The sequence below is a fragment of the Diadema antillarum genome, unplaced genomic scaffold, assembly GCF_040938485.1.
Source record: "Diadema antillarum isolate AM-2024a unplaced genomic scaffold, OU_Dant_1.0 scf00000167, whole genome shotgun sequence".
In the NCBI taxonomy this organism is placed as follows: domain Eukaryota; kingdom Metazoa; phylum Echinodermata; class Echinoidea; order Diadematoida; family Diadematidae; genus Diadema; species Diadema antillarum.
Window position 1 is genome coordinate 3681118 of NW_027271056.1, and position 26175 is coordinate 3707292.

The 26175-nt window shown below is 38.7% G+C and overlaps 1 protein-coding gene across 1 annotated transcript in view; it reads right to left on the reverse strand.

Moving 5' to 3' along the window:
• LOC139722617 (divergent protein kinase domain 2A-like) overlaps positions 1 to 16676 on the reverse strand; it is a 65068-nt gene extending 48392 nt beyond the window's left edge. Inside the window, exon 1 of the mRNA XM_071633918.1 lies at positions 15855 to 16676. Coding sequence (XP_071490019.1) covers positions 15855 to 16606 — 752 coding nt within the window. The 5' untranslated portion in view covers positions 16607 to 16676. The remainder of the gene's footprint in view (positions 1 to 15854) is intronic.
• Positions 16677 to 26175: the final 9499 nt, after the last annotated feature.

Sequence of the window (26175 nt, forward strand, 5' to 3'; positions counted from 1 at the left end):
AATTAGCGCTCTAGTTGACGAACTAGACCAAGATTTTGGGGGAAATTTTCCCGATCAAATAGCGCGCTATCTGCGTCTTCACTACACAGATAGCGCGCTATTTTGACATCGGACTAGTTTGGTAACCGCAAGATAGCGCGCTATTTTGAAACTTCGGGCTGATGAAGACACGCCTTCTGAGTCCTGTAAAACTGACCCAATACTCCTGGCTTGTCACCCTTCGACAGCTGATTAACTTTTATCAATGAAAACATCCTTCAAATATATACTTGCTGGGATCAAGTCTAGGAACTGGGTGGGCTAGAGGTTAATTTCTCTGTGGGCCTAAAGGTTAAGTTCTAGTTTAATGGTCCTCTTGTGTCAGCTGGCATTGGTTTTCAGTAAATCAACCGTGCCACATCAATAAATGCCAATTTCAGAGTTCACGCTCCGTCTGCGATTGGCTCTCGACAGAGACAGGTTCACGACTATTTGATTCATTGTCTATGTGTGCTAAACACAAAGCTGTCTAAATTGCAAACAAACAAATGAGTAAACAAATAAATATGCCATCAAGCACAGAATAACCCTGGGGGTGTTTCATAAAGCTGCTCTTAAAGTTATGAATGACTTAAGAACAACTGGTGATCAGTTCTTGTGCTGAATTATTGAAATTCTGAGAAGTATAGCATATCAGGACTGATCACCAGTCGTTCTTAGGTCGTTCGTAACTTTAAGAACAGCTTTATGAAACACCCCCCCCCCCACCACTTCACTTCACAGAGAAAAAACGCATGAAATACAGTCTTGCTTACCTGTTTATATTCAACATTGTCACAAAATATGCACCAACTATTACTTGAGACCAAACCAACATAAACCAATGCTATACTTTCCCTTTATACCTCTTACGGCAACTCTAAGATGATCTCATGGGTTTTCAGCTAACAGCAAATCCAACTCAAATTAAATGGATCAAACAAATTAAGATAGAATAATATTCAATCATGGTCTACTCAACAGTGACACATTTGACCAAACCTGTTGAGTGTTAATGACTCCAGGAACCAGGGGTGATGGAAGGTGAAATAAACCTTTCCATACATTTTCTTTCATCTCTCTTGGCAACCTCCAGATGACCTCATCAACATTTTCAGTTCTTGTGGTGGTTAATCGCCCAAGTAACTGTGTAATTGGCCATTTGATTGTGGGGCTTGGTGGTTTTTTGAGAGCAACAAAGGAATGACATAATAATCCAAAGTCTCAGAAGTTCAGAATATGAACTTTTACTACACGGGATGAACTTTTACCACAAAGTATATTTTAGGTACAACTACATAAGTATAAACAGTATAAGAATGAATGACAATACATATCATTCTATTTCAAAGTCCATGTGCTCATTGTGCTTACTTACAATTAATTTCACTGTAACGCTTAGCAAGGAGAAAGCAATAAGTATGTTTCTTTTTCCACCCAACAATAACTCTGTTGGTCTTTTAGTATGTAAACATATTTGTGCAAAAATATTTAAAGAATAAATAGACAATGATGAAATCTTTGGAATGCACTTGGGTATGTATCTTGGAAAGAACAGAACGCATAAAAACTTGCAGAATCAGCCAACCAAGCATGAAAGGAACTGTAACAAGACATCGCAGAGGTGTGCCAGACAAAAATAATAATCAACTAAACTTGATCAGGAGAGGTGTTGCACAGGTCGATGCCCTGTGAAGAAGTGTGATATATATATTCCCTCTCTTTTTTTCCCCAACAAGATGAATGGAGCAAATGGGGCGAGGCAAGGCACTTTGAGCTTGGCCGGTACCAAAAGAACCCTTATTATTCGCTAATCATGTATTTGGTTATAAAGATTGATCTGTACACTCTGTGCCACAGGGGTAAAGTCAAAAAGAAAAAGAAAAAGAGAAGAGCAAACGATAAGCCGACAAATAATGTTTGTTAGCTGAGAGAGAAGGAAATGGGGGAGATACGGATGGATGGATGGATGGATGGATGGAGAGATAGAATTAGGAACGTGGACGAAAAGATGAATAAATGGAGAATATATTTACGGGTTGTGTGGAGAGGGGTTGGGCAGGCAAGCTAATGAGAAACACCAAAATATTCTTTCCCCTTTTATACTTTTAAGTGGCAAAAGCTACAGGGCATGACATGCTTATATGGATTAGTGATAAATTGCCATCATATGTTTTCCGATTACACTCTATGCTGACACATTAAAATATGAATGAATAAAGAATCTCACATCTACAATTCATATAAAAATGTTGACTGTACATGTAATCTTATCTTCAAAATAGGTACATTTGTCATAAATTCTGAACAAACAATAACCTCTTGTCTATTGTCATCGCATCTCTATAACACTGACAAAGCAGGTTAGTGGAAGTAATTATCTTGATCGAGTGGGAGGGTACTGCAAATGAACAGCCACAATAAAAGACAGCAACATTCATTGTTTGTCAAAGGAAGAGTCTTGAAGTCATTTGGGATGTGATTCTATCGGATCACAACCTCGATAGGCGCTAAACCCCTCCTCCTACAACATTCAGACTGCATCTCATAGATAAGATTAATGTTGTCTCAAATGCTTCCGCTTCGCGGCCTGCTGGCAAGTAGGTCTAAACCTCCCTGTTCTGTGTACCACCATACATGCATTCACCATGTCGGAAAGTTCTCCTTTTATGATACAGGCTCACAATTAGACAGGATATGAAACTCTTTAAGCCCTGTTGGTCCATGAAATTATGATATCAAGCAGTCATCTGACAAATCACATTTTCCTCTCCATTAATGGAAATGGTGCTACCAGACTGGAGAAATAGCCACAAAACAGCAGCATGTAGTGATGTTGATGGACTTGCAATTATACTTAATACCACAAAACTGTAAAATGGCATGCACAGCATAGTGGGTTAACTTCCACTAGGTCAAAGCCAGCGTGTAGCTTTAGTCTATTCTGAGTCATAATCCTACAGCCGAGGTGACAATGTATTTCATCTTGTTTACTTATTACATGACCTCTTAGAAAAGCTGCAATACTCTGGTAATAAAAAGCAGTTGTTCATGCTCCTCTGCTATGTCTGATGTGAGCTCAAAAGTCTGCATTTTTTTTTAAAGGATTACACTAACTTATAAAGATATGGTTACAATCACAAACAATTCATCCTCATCTGTGTCTTTGCATTGTTGATTTTCAACTTCTGCACCCTGGCTCCCCTTCACAGTAAACATGCAGCAAAACACGATCTTAGGAGACAATGAACTATATGTGAAAAAGGAACATGGAGTTGAGCGAGCAAAAATGCCTATTCAGAATGAGTCCCCCCCCCCCCCCCTTGTGTCGATGTACACGAATGTTAAGAAGGCTTTATCTACTCATACAACCTCTTTCTATTCACTCAACTTTCCACATGACAGACCAAACTGCAATTTGAAAAAAAAAGTCCTTCCAATGCTCACTGACAAAGAAAAAAAAAAGACCCTGCCTTTGTCCTTAATGTCTTCTAAGAACTTATAGTTTCATTCAAAATGTGAATTGCTTGAGTGTGAGAATACTGCAAAATTTTGTCAACATCAGCTTGTCTTTTTGATAATAAAGAAAGCCAGCAAAAGGTTTTGCTTTATATCGGATTGGGGTTTTTGAGCCATTCCTTTTACTGGTCATGAGCCAATATTCTTCTAGCGCCATAGACTGGGTCAATCATCGTCAAGAGAACTGTATATTAACCTGATCCTTAAGTCATAGCAAGGAACCCCCCCCCCCCCCCAAGCCTTTGAAAACTGTTTTCAGCCTCTAAGCATTGGTTATTTCTCTTTTTCTTTTCTTTTTTCTGGGTGGAAACATCCAGAGAGACCATCAGAATGATTGGATTTATGGACCATCAAATGAGGGGAAACACAGTGAAATTGAGACTGCCCCTACTTTCTACAGCTGTGTAAATCATGGACTGCATACAGTTTGCAAAAATATGATAGAACTTAAGCTGATGGAAAGACTGAAGTTGCTGCTTCTTACCTGTGTATTTTAACAAATACTTTCATATGACACAAGCCAAGAATGAACTGAATCTATACAATATCTAATCAATATCATTGTGTGATAATTTAAATAGTCAAAGCGTACATTATTTCTGATATTTATGGCAAGACAGTTTGTGTCTAGTGTAGATGTTTGTACAGATTATCCAAACACTTGTGTGAGAACTGTACATACTTGATGATATTTATACAAAAATGCTTTGAGACAGGACTGATTACAGAGAATCACACTACCGTCTACACCAAATATTTTTGTGAAATTTTTATCATTCATGAATTTGGCCAGTCAAGTGTTATTTGTGATATAAAAAACACACACACACAAATTTCCTTTGATCCCGATATGACTGTGACATGTACACTCCATGATCTGGAATTTAATCACTCGTGAAATTGTCAGAAAGTCCTGATTTGATAAAAATTAGAATCACTGAATATATGGCGCGTACAGTATTCTCGTAAACTAAAGACTGGTAAGTTCCATTTATGCATACTGTATCAGAGAATAAAACTATTCATTATTCTGGCATTCTGTTGTCTGATTTCTAAGTCTTATGAGAAATGGCAATTCCAGGCAATCTAGTTATCATATATCCAAGGGATGGTCTTGCAAACAGGAAACTCTAAAAATGTTTTCTTCGACTCTTTGTACGACAAAATCTATTGGACTATTGTTATCTGGTGAGGGGAAACCATGAAATTTTGACACAGAAAAGAAAAATTGTTTGGAATTTGCATTCCTGCAATTTTTCTTAAATCAGTTAGATCAAAATGTTTGATGGTGTCTCTCGAATTACAGTTTCACCCATCAAAATCTGTAGGTGACAATTACAAACTGCATTTCCAATCACCTCTTTCCCTTCCAGTCAGAGCGTGTGCCACGAACATCGTCATCTGGGGTGAACGACCGGCGACAACATTCAGCTGTCTCCAAGAGCATTCGATGTCCGTCAAACTGGCATCAATGACACATCACTTTAATTGCACAGGACAGTGACTCCCCGTTTTCCAAGGAGTCCCCCTGTCGTGAGAAATCCTACCGCCTTCTTGGGGGTGATACCCAATTGTTCAACCTACCCCCAGGTCCGAACAAAATACCCCTCGTATCAGCAAGCGGTCTCACCAAGGGTTCCTCTCTCTCTCTAGAGAGATACAAGTCTGGTTGGTTATCTTGATGTCTGCTGGAGACTGACGCACAGGGGTCAGGTCTGGCCAAGAACAAAGATATTGTAACTATTCTTGACAATTCCGAAGTTATATACCAGCAAGATGACTGAATGGCTGTTAACACTTTTAAACAATAAGAATTAAAAAAGAAACCCTACAATGAAAACCCTTTCAAATTAATTAATTGATTAAAGAGTATAAATCTATTTACCTCCAAATAATAATAACTTACAACAGTATTCTTTCAATTAATAAAAACAGCTGCACAAATGTACTTTTAGGGAGTTTGACAAATCATGGTTTATGAACCCATAGTGATCTTATTCTCAATTCGGCTGTCTTGTGTCACAAGGAAATTCGCCTTCATGTCACAAGGAAATTGCCTTCATTCGCTGGAACTGGCGCGTTAGGCCTACCACTTATTAATCATTTTTCCTACCCCAATGCTGTCTCCCATACAAATAACATCCTCCCTCTCAGACATCTGTCATTTCTCTTACCTCCTTTCATCATTTTAACCCACCGGGGTTAGGGATCATGTGCTGTTTACTGAGTAAACCTCGACATTGTTACTGTTTCTTCCATAGTTACACGTCTCCCTCAGCTGACCGTGTGAAATTGTCAAAAATCCAGCTTGAGAATGCGAAATTCTAACTGGGGGAAGGGGGCTGGCTCTACCATACAATCATGACTTGCGACTTGCGACTTGCGACTATGGAGTATTTGGTAGGCATGTTATTTCTTTCAAATTTGCATTCAAAATAAGTATCATTTGGCGCTGACGTCAATTTGCTGGAAATCATACATTGATGATTAATAAATCAATCCATAAGAAGTCAAAGTACAGAACAGGAACAGACAGAGAGAGAGATATAGAAAAGAAAGAGAGAAATCTGGCAAAGCAGTTTAACTTTGAAAGCTCAGACATTGTATAGTAACTTGAACTCTGTGACAGGGTCGAATTTGATGCATTGGCTGAAGTGGAAGTAGTCGATAAACAAGGAGACTTATGGATTTCACACCAAAATTAAAGGGGTATGGTGAGAGTGGATTCTTTTCTCATATCTCCTTCAAAATATTTGATGACAGAATGCATTCTTAATAAACATAGACCTAATACCAGTAATTCTACGAATGTCTGCATGGTGGGGAAACTTGTTGCAGAGTAATCCAACTCCTATTTGATTTCTTACAAGTCCAATTATAGTCACTGATGGGTCTGATTACTAACTTTAATATACTTTTATATAATGGGTTCAAGAATGTAGCCAATTGGAAGCGCTGAAATGAGTCACGTGTGCTTGCATTAATTTCTCACTAACATGCACGGCCTGACGTCACAATCTTTACACTAGCAGTGCGCACTCAATCAGTTGTTACAAGTGCGTCGCGCGCTACTATACGCGCTGTCAATCCTGTAAACAACTTCTAGTTCGGGCTGCCGGCCGGCCTTTCTTGTGTGCATAACGGTTAATGTGTGGCGTACGTATACTCTTATACGTACAGTACTTAAATGTGCGTGATTTCCGAGTGTGACATGCGTAAATGTTTGGGACGAACATCTTCGGACATCTTGACTCTTGAGCGAGTGCTACATGTAGCTGACTGGTATTGACCCACAAAGGTACGTGAAAAATGCTGTTAGTTTTCGACCCATTTTAAATGATGCACAGGATTATTTCGTGGCATTTAATGTTTCACAATTGTAAATACCCTCGAGTGCGCTACATCTTCACTAATGCACTCTATCCTGTGCATCATTTGTATAACATTTCATGGACCACTGACTTTGATTTAGTCTTCAGTGGATGATCCTATATTTCATTTGTTTTTGCCACCTCCTTTAACAGATGCAACACTCCCTTTAAATTGCATTATTGAGTATCATCTGACTTTACTCTGTTTCAGCTCCAATCATGATTTCACATCTGAAAGTGCCATCTAATTCACTGCTAAACTATTCTTTTAAAGGTCTTATTAGTTAGAGTAGCCCCACTAAAGCTACATTTCATCATTAGATCAAGGAAGCAATGATCACAGAGACTGATAGACAGACACATGGAATGGATGGAAAACCTTACTCACAGTGTCGGCAATAATTAGGGAGATGGGATAATCTGGGTTGATGGGATGAATCTTATTATCGAACCTCTGCAACTTTGTTATTAAATCAGTACAGGAAACAGGAGTGAAAGTGCTTCAATTCATGTTAACAAATATTGAAAACGTCAGTCTTAAAATGCTTTCTCTGTAGTCGCTGACAACACTTGTTATAGGAGATTTTGGATTATCCTCTGCCACTGTAAGACTCAGCCAGTATAACATGTTCAGATATAATGTCAATTATCTTTGCCTCAGGGTCAAGAAATTCCTTGATACACAACAAACTTGTAAACATCCTCTTTAACAGCGTTATTGGTTGTCACTGCTCGACTTAAGATGTATTTTGCGGCTGGAATTCTGTTTGTGACAAACATATTGTATGTGTGGATGATTTTTATAGCAGTTATCAAAGTGTATTTTAATGATGCTTCCATTGTGTATACCTCAATTACTTTGTTGCAATAGGAAGCCATTGGTCCTGAATGGTTAACAGTAACAAACTTGTTATTCCTTGCCTAGACTTATTTATCGCCCATTTCCCAAACCGGGCTTTGTACTACTGCCTATTAGGCTTGCATCGATTGTCAATTATGGCAGTTGTCGAGAATCATAGAATTGTTGACGTATTGTCTATGATCCTGTAAAGACATAGTCGGACATGCAAGCTACATGGCTAGATGACCCTCACTCAGACAGCGTGACCAAGATAGTTTCCTTCCTTTCAAAAATATTATTCCGTTCTACACCGTTTCCTGCTGACCTACACAGTCGTCATCTAAACTCAGTCCCAATGTCTCCACTGAAAAAACAAATGGTTTATGGAATTAAAAAAAAAAACCACACAAACTGTACAAACAGCACTCTAGAAGAATTCAACTCCCACATCGAACGTAAAGAATTATCCAATGCTATGTTATGACTGCAAAATAGTGTAACATTTGATATTACACGGAAAATGATATAAAATTGAGATCGGGAGATTAAGCTGATCCATCATCACTAAAACCTGATAAAGTTGCTTGACAGTGATTTAAGATATTTTCATGTTTGAATTCTCCTTGTTCTAAGCCCAACTTTAGTTTAAAAAACCCACAAGAAGACAGAAATCCTACAGAAACTATAGGATCAAATCAGGCCACAACATGCACACAATTTAAGAAATTGAGATTTGAAGTTTGGACATAGTCATGTGTGCAGTGATTAAGCATTTTATCATAATGTGATAACTTAAATGGCTATAATGAAAGGATTCATTAATACCAAATTGTCTCCCCTATCAAAACATTTCTAGACTTTCAAATTAACACAGGAGGTATAAAGTTTTTGATTTATAACAAATTTTGATTTAAATTTAAATTTAATTTCTTATATTTATTCCAAATCATTCTACTTAGCAGGTTTATCAATCTTGATATCTGCAATGCTATCACATTTACTGTGTTGATGGATCACGTTGTTGTTGTTGTTGTTCATTTTCCATCTGTGAAAGATGGCTGGATAGCCCATATTCAGCTACACTAAGCTGGTCTTCCATGGGGTCCAGTTGGCTGTGGGGTGGGAGTGGGACGTTTGCAAACTAAAGGAGCCATAAAACCTTTTTAATGTAAATTCTATGCTGCAGTTGAAATTTCAAATATGTAAAATACAGACTCCCTCATCATAGCACCAGTAAGTTTGAGATGACTTTGTTGATTCTGTTCATATCTTTCAGAAAGAAATGTATTTGAGTTTGCCATATCAGTCTACACACAAGACAACAGAAAAACAGTATCTATATCAATCACAAATCAAACCAAACCCAATCAAATCAAGTCATGTCCTAATAAATTTCAATGTCACTTTTTTCTTTTACATGACTTTTGCACTTGGTAAGGCACTTGGTATACGCGGATATGATGAACAGCAATACAGAAGAAGGCAAACATGAAGCATGCAGCATGTGAATGTGCAACTAACGTGAAACTCACCAACCATAGAACATACCCTAGATATTTGTATTACAGTTATCTAGGGAGTCTTTTGTCTGAATCACAAATCAGCACTCACCTGTAAACATTCTCACACCCACATACATGCAGCCTTAGTCCTCTATAGGGCTTTTTACACTTGCAAATTTCTGCTTAGTCCCGTACCAACGGTGGGGCTATGGGGGGGGCCCTAGCCCCACCGTCGGTACTGGACTTTCCATAGCCCACTTTCTGTTTACACTCGTTTTTGCCAAAGCGGACTAGCCCCACCGATAGTCCCATACTATCTGGCCCTGCAAAATAGCAGGGTTAGCACCGCAATGGCGGTGCTAACCCCGCAATTGCGGTGCCAAGCAAACGAGTATAAACAGAACGAAAAAATAATCCGGGACTTAGCGACGGAGACGAAGTGCGACCCCCACTGACCAATCAGAAACGAGATAATCAAGTGCTGCCGGTGCGTGCGTGTACGTGTACAGTGCACAGCGTAATCATGAATATGCACGTGGTTTGGAAAGTACCGGATTAAGAAATACGAGTGTAAAAAGGTCAATTTTCTCCTTAGCCCCGTACAAGAGCTTAGTAGAGGACATATTGGCAAGTGTAAAAAGCTGAAAAAATTGGTACGGGACTAACGATAGTCCTGGGTCAGAGAAAATACGGGGTTAAGAAACACAATGTGTAAAAAGGGCTTATCCCTTGCCCAATTTTTTTTCTCTTAACCTTCTTTCCATTTTTTTCTCTTTCCCTGTAAACATCATACACTACCTCATTCAAACTAATATTCTCATAGGCCCATTGACACAAACCTGGAAAAAAATCATAAACCATTTTGAAATGTGATGCCAAAACTGATAATTCTTTTGTGTGAATATTAACCTCCCCCCCCCCCCAAAAAAAAAAAAAAAGTCACTGGTTATCATGATTGCATCACAATACAAAAACAGTCACTCTTGATTTTTTAGACCCTCATGATATGCCTCATGCAGTTTGTGTGAAGAGTATACAAAAAAAAAATGTGCTTAAAAAAATCTCATTATCCAAGTCAATGCACTGAGCTTGAGTGAGGGTGCTCAGGGTCATGCTAAGGCTATCATATGGTATGTGCACCTAGAAATTACATGTACTTTGCTTGAAGCTGAGTGATAATTTTTTGTTGATCTGTGAATGACAATAAATAAAATTAAGTTTTTCTATCGCAATGTAAAAACCAATACTTGTGTATGGAAGGATCTTCTGTTTCACTTCAACTGATATGTAGAATCCAGGGATGCTGCTAAGCTGTAGCATAGTAAATCATAAGACTGTCTGAACTTCTGTACTGCTATCTGATCGACAGCTTTAGCTTTGAAAATGCCGCTATCGCTTGATGGACCACCATCCACATGCCAGTCTAAACCTGTCACTGGCTTGCAGTTTGTCCGATTATCTCCTTCAGTATACCACTGTCTAGAAATGAATATTGAAGATAAAACTGGGTATGGAAGGTTAAATGTTATCATCCAATCCAATGTGGGGCACTCACGACTAGGGTGGTATTGGCCATAACATATATTTTTTACCATTAAAAAAAAGAGTGGGATACTAACTCTAACCCTTGTTTCTTTTCATTTTACAGCAGTTTTTAGAGATAGTTTACCTTGCACTGAGGGACAAACAGAATTTTACAGTATCAACAAACTGTTATCCTCATCATCATGCCACAAATATAAAATGGATTTTACGAGCCTTTTACAACATCTTCATCATAAATCACCCACCAAATTTGAATACTGAAAGCTTATTGATGATTCATTTATGTATTTTGCCTAGAAAATATTATGTGTGTTATTGTCATAACATGATGCTCTAAACTCCTGGTACATGAATGTCTTTGGAACTTCTTCACATTTCAAGTCTTTCCCTCACTTTCTCTCAAGTAATACAGTTTGATGGAACTGACAACACTTATGAAAACAAAAGGTTACCCTTAAAAAAAGTCAAGTCAGGGGAAGAAAATGTTATTGTAAATATAAAGTAAATTGTCAGTCTGTGCTGGGATTCATTGTTATTTTCTCTTATGCTCTACGTTACCTGATTGTATCATTCCTTACAAACCTCAGCTGAAATCTGAAGGTTGGTGCTTGTTCATTAATCCTTTTCTTTGCTATCTTGGCAGTAGAAATTCACATTACATATCAATAGTTCCCACATGCTTCTTTGGCCTAAAGTTATCAAAACTATCAAAACTTTGAATGTAAACACTGTTACAGCCGGGTCAAAACTACAACTATTCACACTAATATTAATAACAAGATAAGAAAGAAGAAAGTTTTACTATAAAATTTCACAACCCACACAAGCTAAGCAAACTATTGATACAGTAAAACATGATATATTCGCGGCACGAAATTTTTGCGAACTGGAGCCGACGGCCTTTTTCGTGGCATGAAATGCCACTGGCATTTAGTGCATATAGTGTAGACAAGAAATTTCATGTGCATTTTAATTTTGTGAACCTTGGCGCTCACGAAATTCGCGAAATTAAAATGCACGCGAACATTCCTCGTTTTACATGCAGTACCGTATCTGAAAATAGTCAATGTAAGTGTGGCACTATAGTGGTGTTTGGGATTAATAAAATCAACTAGAACCTCCAGTTGTAACAGTATTCACACCCCTGTAATACTAGAGTTTAGAGTGATGTCAATGGTCATATAAAGCTAACTGAGAGGTCTACACTATATAGGTGTAATTATGGATAGCCAGGTGTGGTAAAGGAAAACGCTGTATGCATACCATCATGGTCAAAGCCTTGTTTTGTAAGATTTGTGGAGAGAACCACAAGAATTGAGGCAAAAAGCATAAAAATTGGGTTAGATTCAAGGTAGTCCATTTCAGTAAGGAACCTGCTAGAGCAAATCGAATTCGTTGAGACACTTGTCAACATCTTTGCTCTATCAAGAACTGAATCATCATCACGGCTGTGATTGGCTATTAAAGACATCAGTGCATTGTGACAGGAGAGCTTTTCACATTAGTCTCGTTACACATCCTAGTGATGCATGCTGTACAGTTCCAATGTAAATTACTTCTCTGTTCCAACTTTTTTGTATTTAAAACCGCCGGTCCCCGAGGACTTTGTTTATAACGGGTGTGCACGTATACGTAAATAAGTGCTACCAAAATGGTGATATGAGTTTAGGCAATACAGGTGTATCTTTTTTTCATTCCATATTTCACTTCTTTTCTCTAGATTGGATTATTGTTGTTGACTTGTTTTATCTAAAAATGAATGAATTCAGCCACTGCATGTACATTGTAAGATACTGCCACCTGTCATCTTACAGGTGACTAAGACTATCCTAGGTACTGATAATTTTTCTTTATCACAACATGCTAGAACTTTTTAGGCATGTTGATGCCAAGCAACAGTTTGTAATCCTCAGAATGGTCTCATTTCCCCATACAAGTATCCACCCTGCCAATTAATGAAGACAGAAGTTACATATTCATCTGCACTAAAATCCACATATCATTCCCACAGCCTTCAAATACCAGTATGTCTTGGAGGAAAGGAATTTTGTTGCTGCTGAGTGATGTAGTCTAGTCGTATGTTCCGAGCGCTGTATGTGTGAGTCATGGCAATTCCATTTGTATGTTATTAGCTTGTCTCCTCCAATAGCCCTCTGTTACGATACGATAAATCGAGTCTATGGTGACAAACATCCTGTGAGAATCAAGAATGCCAGCGTACAGCGCCAGATTTAGGAGATAACTGCCAAATTACCACATTTTCTGGAGATAAGCAGGGGCATTTCTATGAAAGTGCACACAACATTAACAGCTGTTCCCTTTTGTTCCTATCTGTCGAGTATGAAACATTCTCAACTGTACAGCAGGTTCCTCAGTGAGTCACCATTTCACTTAACTCACCATCCTCCCTCCCGTGCTGAGAATCCAGCACACACTTTCAGTTTCACAAAAGCTCACAACCTAATTTAAAACATCCCACTGCATCGCACGCTCTTCAAGAAGAATTAGGAGACAGGATAATGAGTTTTCTGGCCTGCCAATCACCAGACCATGGTAAACATTCAATCACATTGTTGTATAAGGCTTCAGTCCATTAGTTCTGCATTGTATCCTGATTTGATACAAATTTTGAATCAAAACCGAGTGAAGACCACCTCAACTCCGTCAAAATAGAAGTTAGGTACCTTTCCTTTAAAGACACTCTCGAGAATTCTTCACACTGCTTTTCCATTCTATTCTATTCTATTCTATTCTATTCTATTCTATTCTATTCTAGATATGTGCCGGTACCTGTGAATCTAGATCTAGTTGACTAAATCAGCATTTGGCTAGGTGTTTATATACTCGTGATGAATGCCGGTTGAGTAAGCCACCTCTACCAAGAAAAGACATAGAATATGAAGAGAGTAGCACCCTCACTTCCTCAGTTACCAGCATTGATTGATGGGCTAGGAGGGGGCCAAAGGATTAAAAGTTAGAATATTCCCTTACATTCATCCCTGTAGACCAGAACCTGGGCCTAGTCCAGAGGATGCCAAGCCCAATAATAGACCAATAATGACAACAAAGGCAGAGGGGGTTTTAGAAACCGTGGTGGTCAATGGACACAAGTGAACAGGGAGCCACTCAAAAGGGTGAATATAGGGCCTACCTCACACTTAACATCTTCTACCATGTGGGGGTTAAAGGAGCTACACATCATGAAAAAGGTTCAAATAGATGTTCAGTAGGATGCAATTTGTTATAAAATGAAATAATTTATGGCAGCATTTCTTACAGTCCACAGAAAACCAAATCTAGACTCTTCATCATCTTTAATCAGAAAAAAGTGAAATGCTTCCTCTGGGTGATCCATCAGAACTTTTGCCAAAAACTAAACATTTTGATTCTTTACTACAAGTCTACATGTACACTCCAACTAAAGTCATTTCAGTAATTCTGAATTTCTGTAAAAGACATGATTTAAAATATGAAATATAGCCTATTGATTGACCTCTTTGCTGTTTCTTCTTTCCGTCTCTAACTCTGTAGTAATTGCATACAGTGATTGCAATAAGCTCACAGTTGTGATTACACTACAGTCAAGTGTATGTATAGGCCTACAATGTACAAATATCTGGGATATTTACAAAGCAACATGCTCCCGCGTAGAAGAATGGGCATCACAGCTCCTTGAATGAATAGATTTAAATTCAAACTGCACAAAAAAAAAACTTAAATCCATATTCTCGTACTGAAAGATGCATATGTCTGTTTAGCAATATGGAGAGATTGATTACTTCAGAGATAAAAAAATAAAGTCCACTGAACCAATCGGAATATGGTCACCTAGGATACTTTGATCTAGGTGCTGTTATTGCAAAAGTGTCTTTCAGCTTAATGTCCTTTTCCTTTTTAACCAAAAATATACATATTTTGACTGTCTTTCTCCTTATTTGGCACCTTCAAGGACCACTGCAATATGGAGAAAATTAAGCACAGGAAGTTTTCTAATCTTAAGAGTGTTGAGATGAAGGTTAGCATTTTGAGCCACAGGTTGCAGAGTGGTGACTGAAATCTGTAACTGCTGCAATAATCAACTACATTGCACAAGAACGTTTCTCATGTGAGAGGTAGCAGGATCTCCATCAACATTCATATGCTTCTTAACACAACACACATTTGAGCTTGGGGTCCCATATATACAATGAAAACTGGCAGGATAGAGGGAAGAGGACAGTTATGGCAATCATAAAATGTTATGGTTACCAGGACCGTCCAAGCACTGTAACCACTTTGATGAGGCAGTTAAGTTTATGTCGCAGATTATGTTGTAAATACGTCTCAAAATACCCCTACCCTTCCATCGCCCCCATCTTGATAAAATCAAAGCAGTCTGAAAGAGGAAACAAGCTTTGTGTGGAGATGTTTTCATGCCTCAGCATAACAAATGGATCTAATTCATATGTAGTCACAGATCGTCAATAAAGTTGTTTTGGGTTTTTTTTTTTCAATATCATAAAATGAGATCTCAGATATCAGGAACAGGTAGCAGAAAGTCAAAACTCAAAAGTAAAATACCAAAAAATATATGTATACTATTACACATAAACTCATTTGCTCTAATGCTCACTGACAGATGCATGAAAGTCAAGAAAAATCCTTTTAGCATAGAATAAAAACTCGACACGAACACACAAATGAGTCATGTATTGAACAAAAAGTTTTTGTATCTATCCATCTATCTATCTATCTGTCTATGTATGTATGTATGTATGTATGTATGTATGTATGTATCTATCTATCTATCTTTTGTATCTGTCATTTTTCATCATACAATAGATCAGAGTCATTAATCTTAAATATACAGATATGAGAAGAAAGATAGAATATCAATGGCATCTAAGAGAAACATAACGATTGTCAACATCCTTAGGAAACTGCCAATGCTTTTTTCAAATCATTGTTATTTTAGTGTCAAAAATATTCATGAATCCAGGAAAAATTATTTATTGGCTACCTAAAGTTTGACATCACACATGAAGGAAATTGACCAACATTGTCTCAACCTCAACTGACCTCAAGGATAAGATGCTCTCTTTGTAGACATCTCGTTGGAGCTGTTGGACCCTGTCCAGGGCTGAGCTCTTGGACATCCAACTGTTTGTGGCCGCAATGTTGACCTCACAGGGCCGCCGGGGATCCGAGTGGATCTCTAGGCACACGATGGACTCCAGTCTCTGAAATGTCTCCCGACGCACCAACCTCTTTGCAACGATCCTCCTGCCACCCCAGTCACCCGTTATCACATGGGGTTCACTGAGATTCACCTTCCCAATATGAAACGAAATGTTCCCTGTGTAAATCTGGTCACAGTTTCCTGTCCCATAGCACAAAGGGCATTTTCCTTCCTCCAGGAGAGACGGAAATAGCTGCTCAAACTGGAGCCTGGTCGTCATGGATACCGTGGCATTCTTCATGGCAGCCTCTCCTGTTGATGCCAGCTCTGCTTCCTGTAACCTGGGATGTCCCTTGATGTCATCAGCTGTCCTCACATCCTGCAGTGTCCTGCGAGTGTCTTTGCTGTCAATTCTAATTCCTCCCTTCGAGTGCCTTCCAGCTTGGAGGGACTTCCCACCGTTTGCATCCTTCTTGCTGATGGGGACAAATGTTCTGAAATGGTTCTTAGTACTGGGAAGGGCATTGTTAGTGAACTTGTGGGACTCCTCGTCTCCCCTGAGGGCGTTGAACCCTGTCAGCTGGAAGCTAAATATTGTGAAGAGCAGGGAGCCACTGAAGATGAGGATTCTCTTGCGTAGTCGGGGACCCATCTCGATCACTTCTCTAGCAGCCAGTTGTGAATGGTGTCAACGGCAAGCTTACATCATCTTCGCAGAAGAATTACACCATATCCGGTATGGTTTCCCTGACAACAGGAGCACCTGATGAAGAAATAAAAGAAGGCATATTAAGCAGTTTGCATTATTCATTTACCAGAGAAAAAGTGAGCAGTTTAGTTACTCAGTCCAGCAAGCCCCTCAACTTTTGAAATAACTTTTTCCCTCTCCTTTTCTATCTCAGACGATGGCCTTCACATGATTTCATGGCTTTGTGCTACAGCTCATATTGGTTTACAAACTGTGCTTCAACAAACATGTGCATAATTCCACATATAGGCCTATATAAAAAAATTGATACAGTTACTGCTGCAAAGAATGCCATGAGGAAATACTGTAGAAAAAAGTGAAAGATGAACAGATATTATTGTCTATTTGCAAGATAACACATTTGAATTAACTTTTGGGGAATTTATTATTTTCTGGAATGTGTTCTGCTTTTATTGTGCACTCCATACATTGATACAATGTAATGCAAATATAGTAAACTCCTCGTTTCAATGCTAATGATTAAATTGATAACACTCAAATATTTACTTGAAAATTATGCAATTACAGCCAAATATTTCATTTTATCTTGGCCATAGTAATGCAACCAAATACCTGGTCAAATGAGTGAATAAACCATTCCAATTTATCATTACAATGCATGTCACCTACTGATGTAATGAAGTGTCTGCATAAAATGAGATCACATTTTGAACTCCGACCCCTCCCGACCCCCCCCCCCCCCCCCCCCCCCCCCCACTTGACCACAGTCTGCCTGCAGTCTGTGTTCTTTGGCACTGAGATGTCCTTAGAGGCAAGAGAAATAAATAAGGCAGATCGGGAGATGGATCTTCACGCTGAAAGAGGAGCTTCTCATTGATGCGTGGACACTGACAGAGATGGTTGCTTCCAAACGCTCTATTTCAATCAGCATTAGTGATGCCCTCCACTTAAAATACCAGGCGTAGTGATGGAGACATAGGGTTCTCAAGTGGGGAAGCATGCCTAGTTTAAGACAGTGATTCCTTGAGCAGTTCTGAGAAATAGGTAATGCCAGCGAGTTGAGTATCGCAGGAGACTATTGGGCTTCAAATATTGCAAAAATGCTTCAGGAATTCATGTGCCTTTACACCTAGACATTCAGGTCTCAATGTTCATATCTCATCTCGTCTCTACTTGCCCACAGATCAAGGAGCACTACTTCAGACAATATACTGTAAAACAAGATATATTCCCGGCATGACATGTTTGCGAATTGGAGCCGATGGCCTTTTCGTGGCATGAAATTTTCATGAAATGCCACTGGCATTCAATGCATATAGTGTAGACAAGAATTTTTGCATGCATTTCAATTTTGTTAATCTTAGTCCTCGGGAAATTCACAAACTTAAAATGCATGCCAACATTCCTCGCTTTAAAGTTCCCATGGTGGAGGCAAAGGACATTCTCAGAATGGATGCATCTCTCTTAATATTAATCTATTCATCTTTGCATTGTTAGATTAAGTCTTTGCCACACAGCATCCAAAATTTTGTAAAGTTCTACTCAAGGACTTGAGCAGAGGAAGCAAATGTAAGCCAAGGCTGCTATAAGCCTTGGCATCATCGTCGACAATCTTCTGTTCACCAAATGTGAAAAGGGACGATCCCACCTCCCTGATCTTACAGACTTTACCCGGCTTCCGCTCCTTTCTCCTATCTTTATCCTTCTTCTGCACATGCCTCTTTTGTCCCAACAAAAGGGGAAGGCTAAATACTGTTGACACAGTTCCCCTTCTCTCCCCTCCCCAACACCTCTCTAACTGGAGCTAGGGGAAAGCAAGGTTTCAATTAACAAAGAGCACAGAAGAGGAAATTACCTGCGGTATAAATGAACAAGAAATTTACCAATATAGCAATTTACTGACACCTAAGTTATTTGACCCAACAGTTCTCTCCTATGCAGTGATGATAGAGTACCAAAGTGTGATGTCATAGCCATTCATCGCCATAGAAACTGGTTCTAAACAACATCACCCAGCCTAAATATCCTATACTGAATACTACTGTTGTTCACTATGCTCACACCTGGTTCCAACCCAAGCTAAAACAAAAGACTGTGACATCATCACTTTAGTTCTGTATAAGCAGGTATAATTTGCTTTTTATTGATGTGCTTTGTTTCTCTTCATGTGCCTCTCTTTGAACTCAAGAAGGAGATGAAGATGGAACATCATATCGTGGAGACACAGCAGGCTGGACTATATACAGATGTTGTCTGAAATGTACAGAGGGCAAAAATGGAGCACTTACTGTATACGCCAAATATTTTGTGAGGTTTTTATTTTCATGTATTTCGCGAGTCAGGTGCTATTCGTAAAATTAAAGACACACAAAAATAATGACTCAGATCCCAATATGAATGTGACACACACATGTACATTTCTCTGTTCTGTAGAGTAGGCCTACTCCATGATCGCGAATTTAACCACTCACGAAATCGTCGGGAAGTCCCGATTCGCGAAAATTTAGACTCGCTGAATATATGGCATATACAGTATTTAAAGAATAATTATGAGGCACGCGTAGCAAGATGTCTTTACCCACATCCTCAAAAATGATCACAATTATTTTCTTTAAAGAATAGTCATCTGCCTGAAATTGAAATGTTATTTGCAAAAACAGAACAAAGCTTCACACAAAATCATGTAAGATGCCCACTGCATTTTTTTTTTTTTGTCGGTTCAGCAGGTATTTTCAAACTTGTCCAGTGTGGTACAAGTTTGTCTGTGTGAATATGTTGTTTGTTGTCAGGGAAACAATGTAGGCCTATACATGTACATAAAATGAATGAAGGTTACCAAGTCATGTCCAGTTGGGCAAGTAGAGATGCACTTTATCTACATGTACTTCCAGCAAGTAAATGGGCATGTGGGAGCTGAATCACTTTTAAGGGGCAAATGACATTGCAATTAAAAATGGCAACACTAGGAAAATAGTAGTTGATTTAAAAGTTGCTAGGCTAAAGTTGCCAGGCAACTGTGCCAAGAGCTACTGAGACTGTTTGAGAAATCCCAGACTGTAGTGTGAATGTTCTACTCTGCTTGAAGTTTGCCACAACATTTGTGATGAAAATACTCACTGGTAGTATTTCTGTCTTCATGACATTTTGGGGGGCTTAATAAAATTTCCATGTCAATGGAAAGATGAAACATAGCGTTTTGCTTTGAGGATATTTCTCAATGAAAGTTTGGCCTTTAATCTTCGCACTTGCCTTGAAGCAACTCCAGAAAAAAAGAAATAGTTGTCATTTCCTGCACAACAAAGGAACTTTAAATCTTCAGGAATAGACGGAATGAAACAGATAAAAGACACAATACAACTGTACAACTTGTGGTTTTCTCAAGATATAAAGCTAGACTGATAACCTTCACAACAGCTTGTCTGAAACTTCCTAGATTCTTAGATATATCCTTGATGGACAATTATAATGGAGCATAAGAAGCTGGGTAGTATCCTCCTTAAGAATTATCTTACACTATTAAAGCCCTATGAATTGAACAAAAAATCCATCTAATCCATTGATTATCAAAAAGAAGAAAAAAGGGAGAATTATGGTGGAGAAATCCCATTACGGCACAATTCAGTGCGATGATGACTCACTCATTTGATAGAATTCATCTCAAGATATCTATGAAAGAAGCCAGACCTATGGAACAGCTAGACAAACAAAAGAGATAACTAGGAGACACTTAAAAGCTGATTATGTCTTTCTATGTCCTCCTTTTCTACTCTCAGAGATTATTGTCTGAGAGATTTACGCGCAGCAGCTTCATTTCATCAAACCAATCTATGGTGATTCTGAGGATTGACAACGTTTCAGTAGGTCCTTCTTAATTCTTCTCATTGTTTTGACTAATATCTTAATATGTCTGCACACTTTGTACACTCCATTTCCCAGTAGAGTTTCAGTCTTAAAGTACATGTGACCCTCTTTGTTGACCAACAGACTGTACAATTGACTGACTTAAATACAAAGGATTGACACAAATGATATTCACATACATGTACTCATGCGCCCCTTAATTTTTTTTTCAGGGTGACTTCAACCACCTTTTACCTGTTGAACTCCAATTGACTCAATAGGAAGAATTATGCCTGCTATCAGGACTAGATTTCTCCATCTTTCATTTCATACCAAAGCATGACGATGGGTGAAGAAAATCTGCAGTCTCCAAATATGAATTCAAATTGATGTCAGCGAGACCTAGATGTGCCTGAACCACCTAAACAACAGGCATGGTTTGCCGGTGCAGCCATACCTCTGGGCAGCAAGTGCAAATTCATTTGTGTTTCCAAGTAACAGCTTTTGGGACCATTGTCTTATGCACCCGGTAAAAATTCCCTGGTCTGAATGGGGCATAAGAAACCAGTGTTCACATTCAAACTTGTAGACTTCATTCCAAGCTTGAGTCACATGATCCTCATTTTGAAGAGGTGAAAAAGAAACACCAACAAACTGGCAGGCCATTGTGTTCTGTGCTTCATTAACAGACACAGAACATGTATTAGTAATGGACGTCGACACTGCCACATATCAACATCATCATTAAAGGACAAGTCCACCTTCATATACATAAGAATTGAGAGAATGCAGCAATATTATTAGAACACATCAGTGAAAGTTTGAGGAAAATTGGACAATCCGTTCAAAAGTTACGAATATTTTAAGTATCTGCACAGTCAGTGCTGGAAGAGAAGACTACTACAGTGTATGATGTCACATGCGTACAGCTATTTAAGGAAAATAAAAAGAGACTTTCACAAAACTTTACTTTTTGAATAAAGTGCACATTTCTTTGACTTGCTCCTGAAGTACCGTATGTTAAGGGCAATATTATTCCCCCTGCCTTCTGAAAGAGAGAAGTCGAGTGTTCTTTTGTTATGCGAGAAAAATGGAAATATGTTGAATTTTCTTTATTCTTTCTTTATATCGTTGTACTCATGTGACATCACAAGCTATAGTAGTCTTCTCATCTAGCCGTGACTGAGCAGAAACTTCAAAAATTCATAACTTTTGAATGGCTTGTTCGATTTTGCTCAAACTCTCACTGATGTGTTCTACTAATATTCCTGCATTCACTCAACCCACATGTCTATGAAGGTGAACTTGTTCTTTAATTTCTTCCGATCTGTGCTGATATGAATAAGACTTCAACTTGTCAGCACTACCAAACTTGACTTGAAATAATACCAAATTTTCACTGACCTGTACCATGTGTGTTCAATGACCCTGGCAATAGATTCTGACTATATACCGTTCTAATCCAGAGTCAGTATTTATATCAGAATAATGCACCTACAATGAATGTCCCACACACATCCCTGGAATTGGAACCATGGATAAAGCATCACTGGGCAAATCAATCCTACACATTCTGAACAGTGTCAACACATCTGTTGGAAGTCCGTCTGTCGTGAAGGTGGATAATAGTCTGTTTTTTCATGGAAGCAGGGAAAAGGACTAGTCACAACATCCTGCTAGTAGACAGTCATAGACCACAGATGATTTTCTATGTGATTAAGCTATTGCTGATCTTGCATGAACTGGCTCTATCTAACCCATCTCAGAGGAAATAGATCAACCAATGATGACCCAACTTTAATATCCTCCTCCCCCCCCCCCCACCTAGAAATAAAAGAAATTCTTCCTACATGACACTATATCAGAGTGACACGCATAAAATTTGTCAGTATAGGCCCAGCTACCCAGGCCATTTATAGCACATAAAAATTTCATCATTTCCTCTTTCAGAAATTGAGGCTGACAGCCTTTTTTGCAGCATGAAACTTTTACGAATTGGCACTGGCCTTCAATGCCTTGTGTAGAAAAAAAAAAATGTGGCCATTTTATATTTTGAAAACACTGGCTCTGCACAAAATTCATGAAAGTTACACGCATTTGATAATTTCTGATTTTACAGTTTAAGACATTGCAAGTCAATGGATGAACTGGATTCCACAGATACCAGAGAGCTCAAAACCCAACACAAGAGACTCCTTCCCTTTGATTATTGTGTGCAGAGTGTCAGCCATGTCAGCCTGGTTGTAAAGTCCTTAGAGGGGGACAGGCCCAAGTTTGTTATGGGGGGGGGGGGGGGTCTCGAGGCTGTCTTTTTGATGAGAATGACCATCTCTGCGTGCAAGTTTTTCATTTCAATGTTTGCCAAAGAGATGATGAATGTGTCACTTCCAGTGGTCAGCAGGAGCCAGGAAATTGAATGGACAAATCCTCCCAGGCAGCGGTCTGCAGTGGGCAGCCACAACAATCCTCCTGTTTACCTCACACCCCTGTGCAACATTTGTGTTTGGGATTTGACTGAGGTAAATTAAGTACTGTAAATCACGAAGGCTGATACATACCAATTAGGGTAACAATCTTTCTTTTTGAAGTCTCGTCTTGATATATTCAATCTCAACTTCTGTATCAGGACGGTATACTATAATGGCTAATGTGTATATCCTACGAGTACTGGTATCTGTTTTATGAACATCCACTTCAAATAGTGATTAATGTCACACGTTGGTGAAACATTCCAAAGTAAACTTTGTACTCTTTGTGATAATCACTGCCCTGGTTGGAAGGTTACAACCAAGAGAAGAGTTCACTCATGGTGCACCCGCACGAACATTCTAAAAAGTACAAAGAAGGCCAGTAGTAATGGAGCATGCTAAACTCCCCCCCCCCAACACCACCACTTTTCCATATATCCAAACCATGGTATATCCTATACAAACTTCATGTGAAAGTAACTTTTCATAAGGAAAAAACAATCATTTCCCTCAGAACCATAACCCAAGATTTAAAACTGATGTATATGAACCTTGTACTGTTCCATTTCCTACCTATTGGGTGGGGGGGGGGGGGGGGGGGGTTGTTGAGGTGAATGTGACTTATTTGTTCATGGCTTATATTATACCTGTCATCACGATCTGAAGGAGAGTTTCTTTCTTTTTCTCAGACATTTCCTGTCCATCATGTGTCTCTCACCTGTTCTTTCTCTTTTCTCTCTCCCTCTCGCTCCCCATTTCCTTCATACATGTGCTGATACTTGTCTAGTAGAAGCCAAACAAGATGATTATAGGTTAATCATGCCTAAGTTTTGTATGGGCAATGGTTCATGGCCATGGCTGTGCGAATGATATCAACCCTAGTTAGGGAGCATTACAAGGTTTGCGGAGAATTAAGGCATGGAATGATATCTGAAGACATACCAGTACTCAGGAGACTTTACCTTCTTGAACAAACTATTTTGAACAAATAGGCCATTTTCCAAAAACTTGTCTGGATATCCCTTCCACAGGCATTTTGTGACACCACAAGGTAATAGATATGAAGCATACTGAAAAAAACCCCACAAAAACAAACATATTTTCTTCTCTGTCTCATTTGGACCGTAACACGCAAGGCAAGTATTTTACAAAAATACATTAGAATACCCTGTTCCCTTCAAACACCTTCCTCATCAAAATGCAACTAAAAGATGTCCCCTCATTTATGCAATGCAAAATTTCATGCCATATGATAACTGCCTGTAAAAATCAAAGAAACTGAAAGGAGCCACTGTGAAGCTACAAAGCGAGACCGTAATTTCAATAGACAATAGGCATCCTTCTCTATAAATATCATTTCCATACTCTGATGACTCATCCCATACTAAAAAAAAAAAGAAGAAAAAAAAATAACTCCATGCTCTCTCATCAGTTACTTTCTTCTACCCGAATTAATCTCACCCATTCACCTGCTGCATATTTCCACTCCAGCACGAAAAGAGCTTCCTGGTGGTTCTACTAAAATCTGTGAAGATAACAGCACCAAAAGACAGGACATATTTTTTCCCCTTTTTTTTCACAGCAATGTGCAAGCAAACAAGCCATCCCCAACGATGCAGAGAGTGGTTTTACCCCACGTATTTGCACTCAGTCACGCTTTAAAGCGCTCACCAGGGGCCGATTATAAATAATCAATATTTTGCACACCCAAACAAAAGGAGGAGGTGATCCATTCTTTCCGGCTGTCTCCTGATGGCTGACTGCCCCTCACGGGCAATGTTGATCCTAACAACTGCTGGTCCTTTCGTCCAGAAATAACAAAAAATCTCAATCCAACCACAAAACATCCAATTCACTTGGTCAAACTACTATTGCCACTGCCAACAAACGTATCATATTTCAAAAGATAAACACACAGGAAATTAACCACAAAAGAATGATAAGCAAGCAACTCCACAAATATCAATATGACTCTTAAATGCATGTGCAAATGACTTTCAGTGTTTCGTGTCAAGATATCTAAACACAATTTCCTCTAGTACTACATGACACACTCCTTGAACTTGACTCGGATGATTTGTTACAAATGTGACATTTTCTTAAACAGACTGTTGAGACGAAACAGAAGGCTGATTAAAAGATAAGCAGAGGAGTGTTTTAGAACGTGACCTAAAGCAGCAGACTAAAAAAAGAAAAGAAAAAGAAGGAAACTAACGACTGGCATAAATCATGCAATCAGTTGTGCATGGATGGATGCTGTGTGAGGTAAAATTAGTTGTCAGTGCATTCTGGCTATGATGAGAACCATTCCTTCACATGTTGAAGCAGTAACACTTGCCAAAAAAAAAAACAAAAAAAAAAAAACAGTTACTGCATAAGCTGTTATTTTCACGAGGATTTAATTTTCGCGAATTTTTCGTATTATTGTTGGACCGCGAATTTAACAACATGCGAAAATGTCGCCATCCGCTAGGCTAATAATGCATTTACGATAGCCTTGGTGTCAAATCGCGAAAACAACATCTCGCGAAAATGAACATGACCTCCACATTCGCGAAAATATCTGTACGCAAAAATAACAGTTTATACAGTACTATCATGAATGCCAACAAGGACAAAAGCAAAGTGTAATGCAAAATTACAGACTCTCAGATGATAATAAAATGACATCAGAGAACATCAGACAAAGATCAATGGATAGCAAAATAAATCATACAAATCACTCCAAATTTTCGGAAAATGAGTGGTAGTCCAGAAAATTAACTACTGGCACTACTATATAAATGCTGATATCAAATACAATGAGCTGAGGTATTTCTCTGTCTAAAATGATAAAACTCACTTAATACGTCGCTTGCAACAAGATGTATTCAAAGATTTCTGTTACACCCTCCCCAGGGAGGTGAGCCTGCTCTCCCACAGTAATATTGCCATAAACAGCATTATTGATTTACTGATCAGAATGCATTTTTCAGCAAATAAACAACAAGGAAAAATGGTTCCTGAAAAAAAAAAATTTTGTCTACAGCTTTGACATTCTTCAACATTTAAATTCCTTGCTATTTATTACAGAAAAAAGTTTCATAGCTGGATTTGGAAAAAAAAAAATGATCATACCTTTTTTATTGTTTCTTAAATAAGGTGGTAAAACTGACATCCAGTGATCAAATGCAACCAGGGGGATGATGAAGACAGTATGATAAA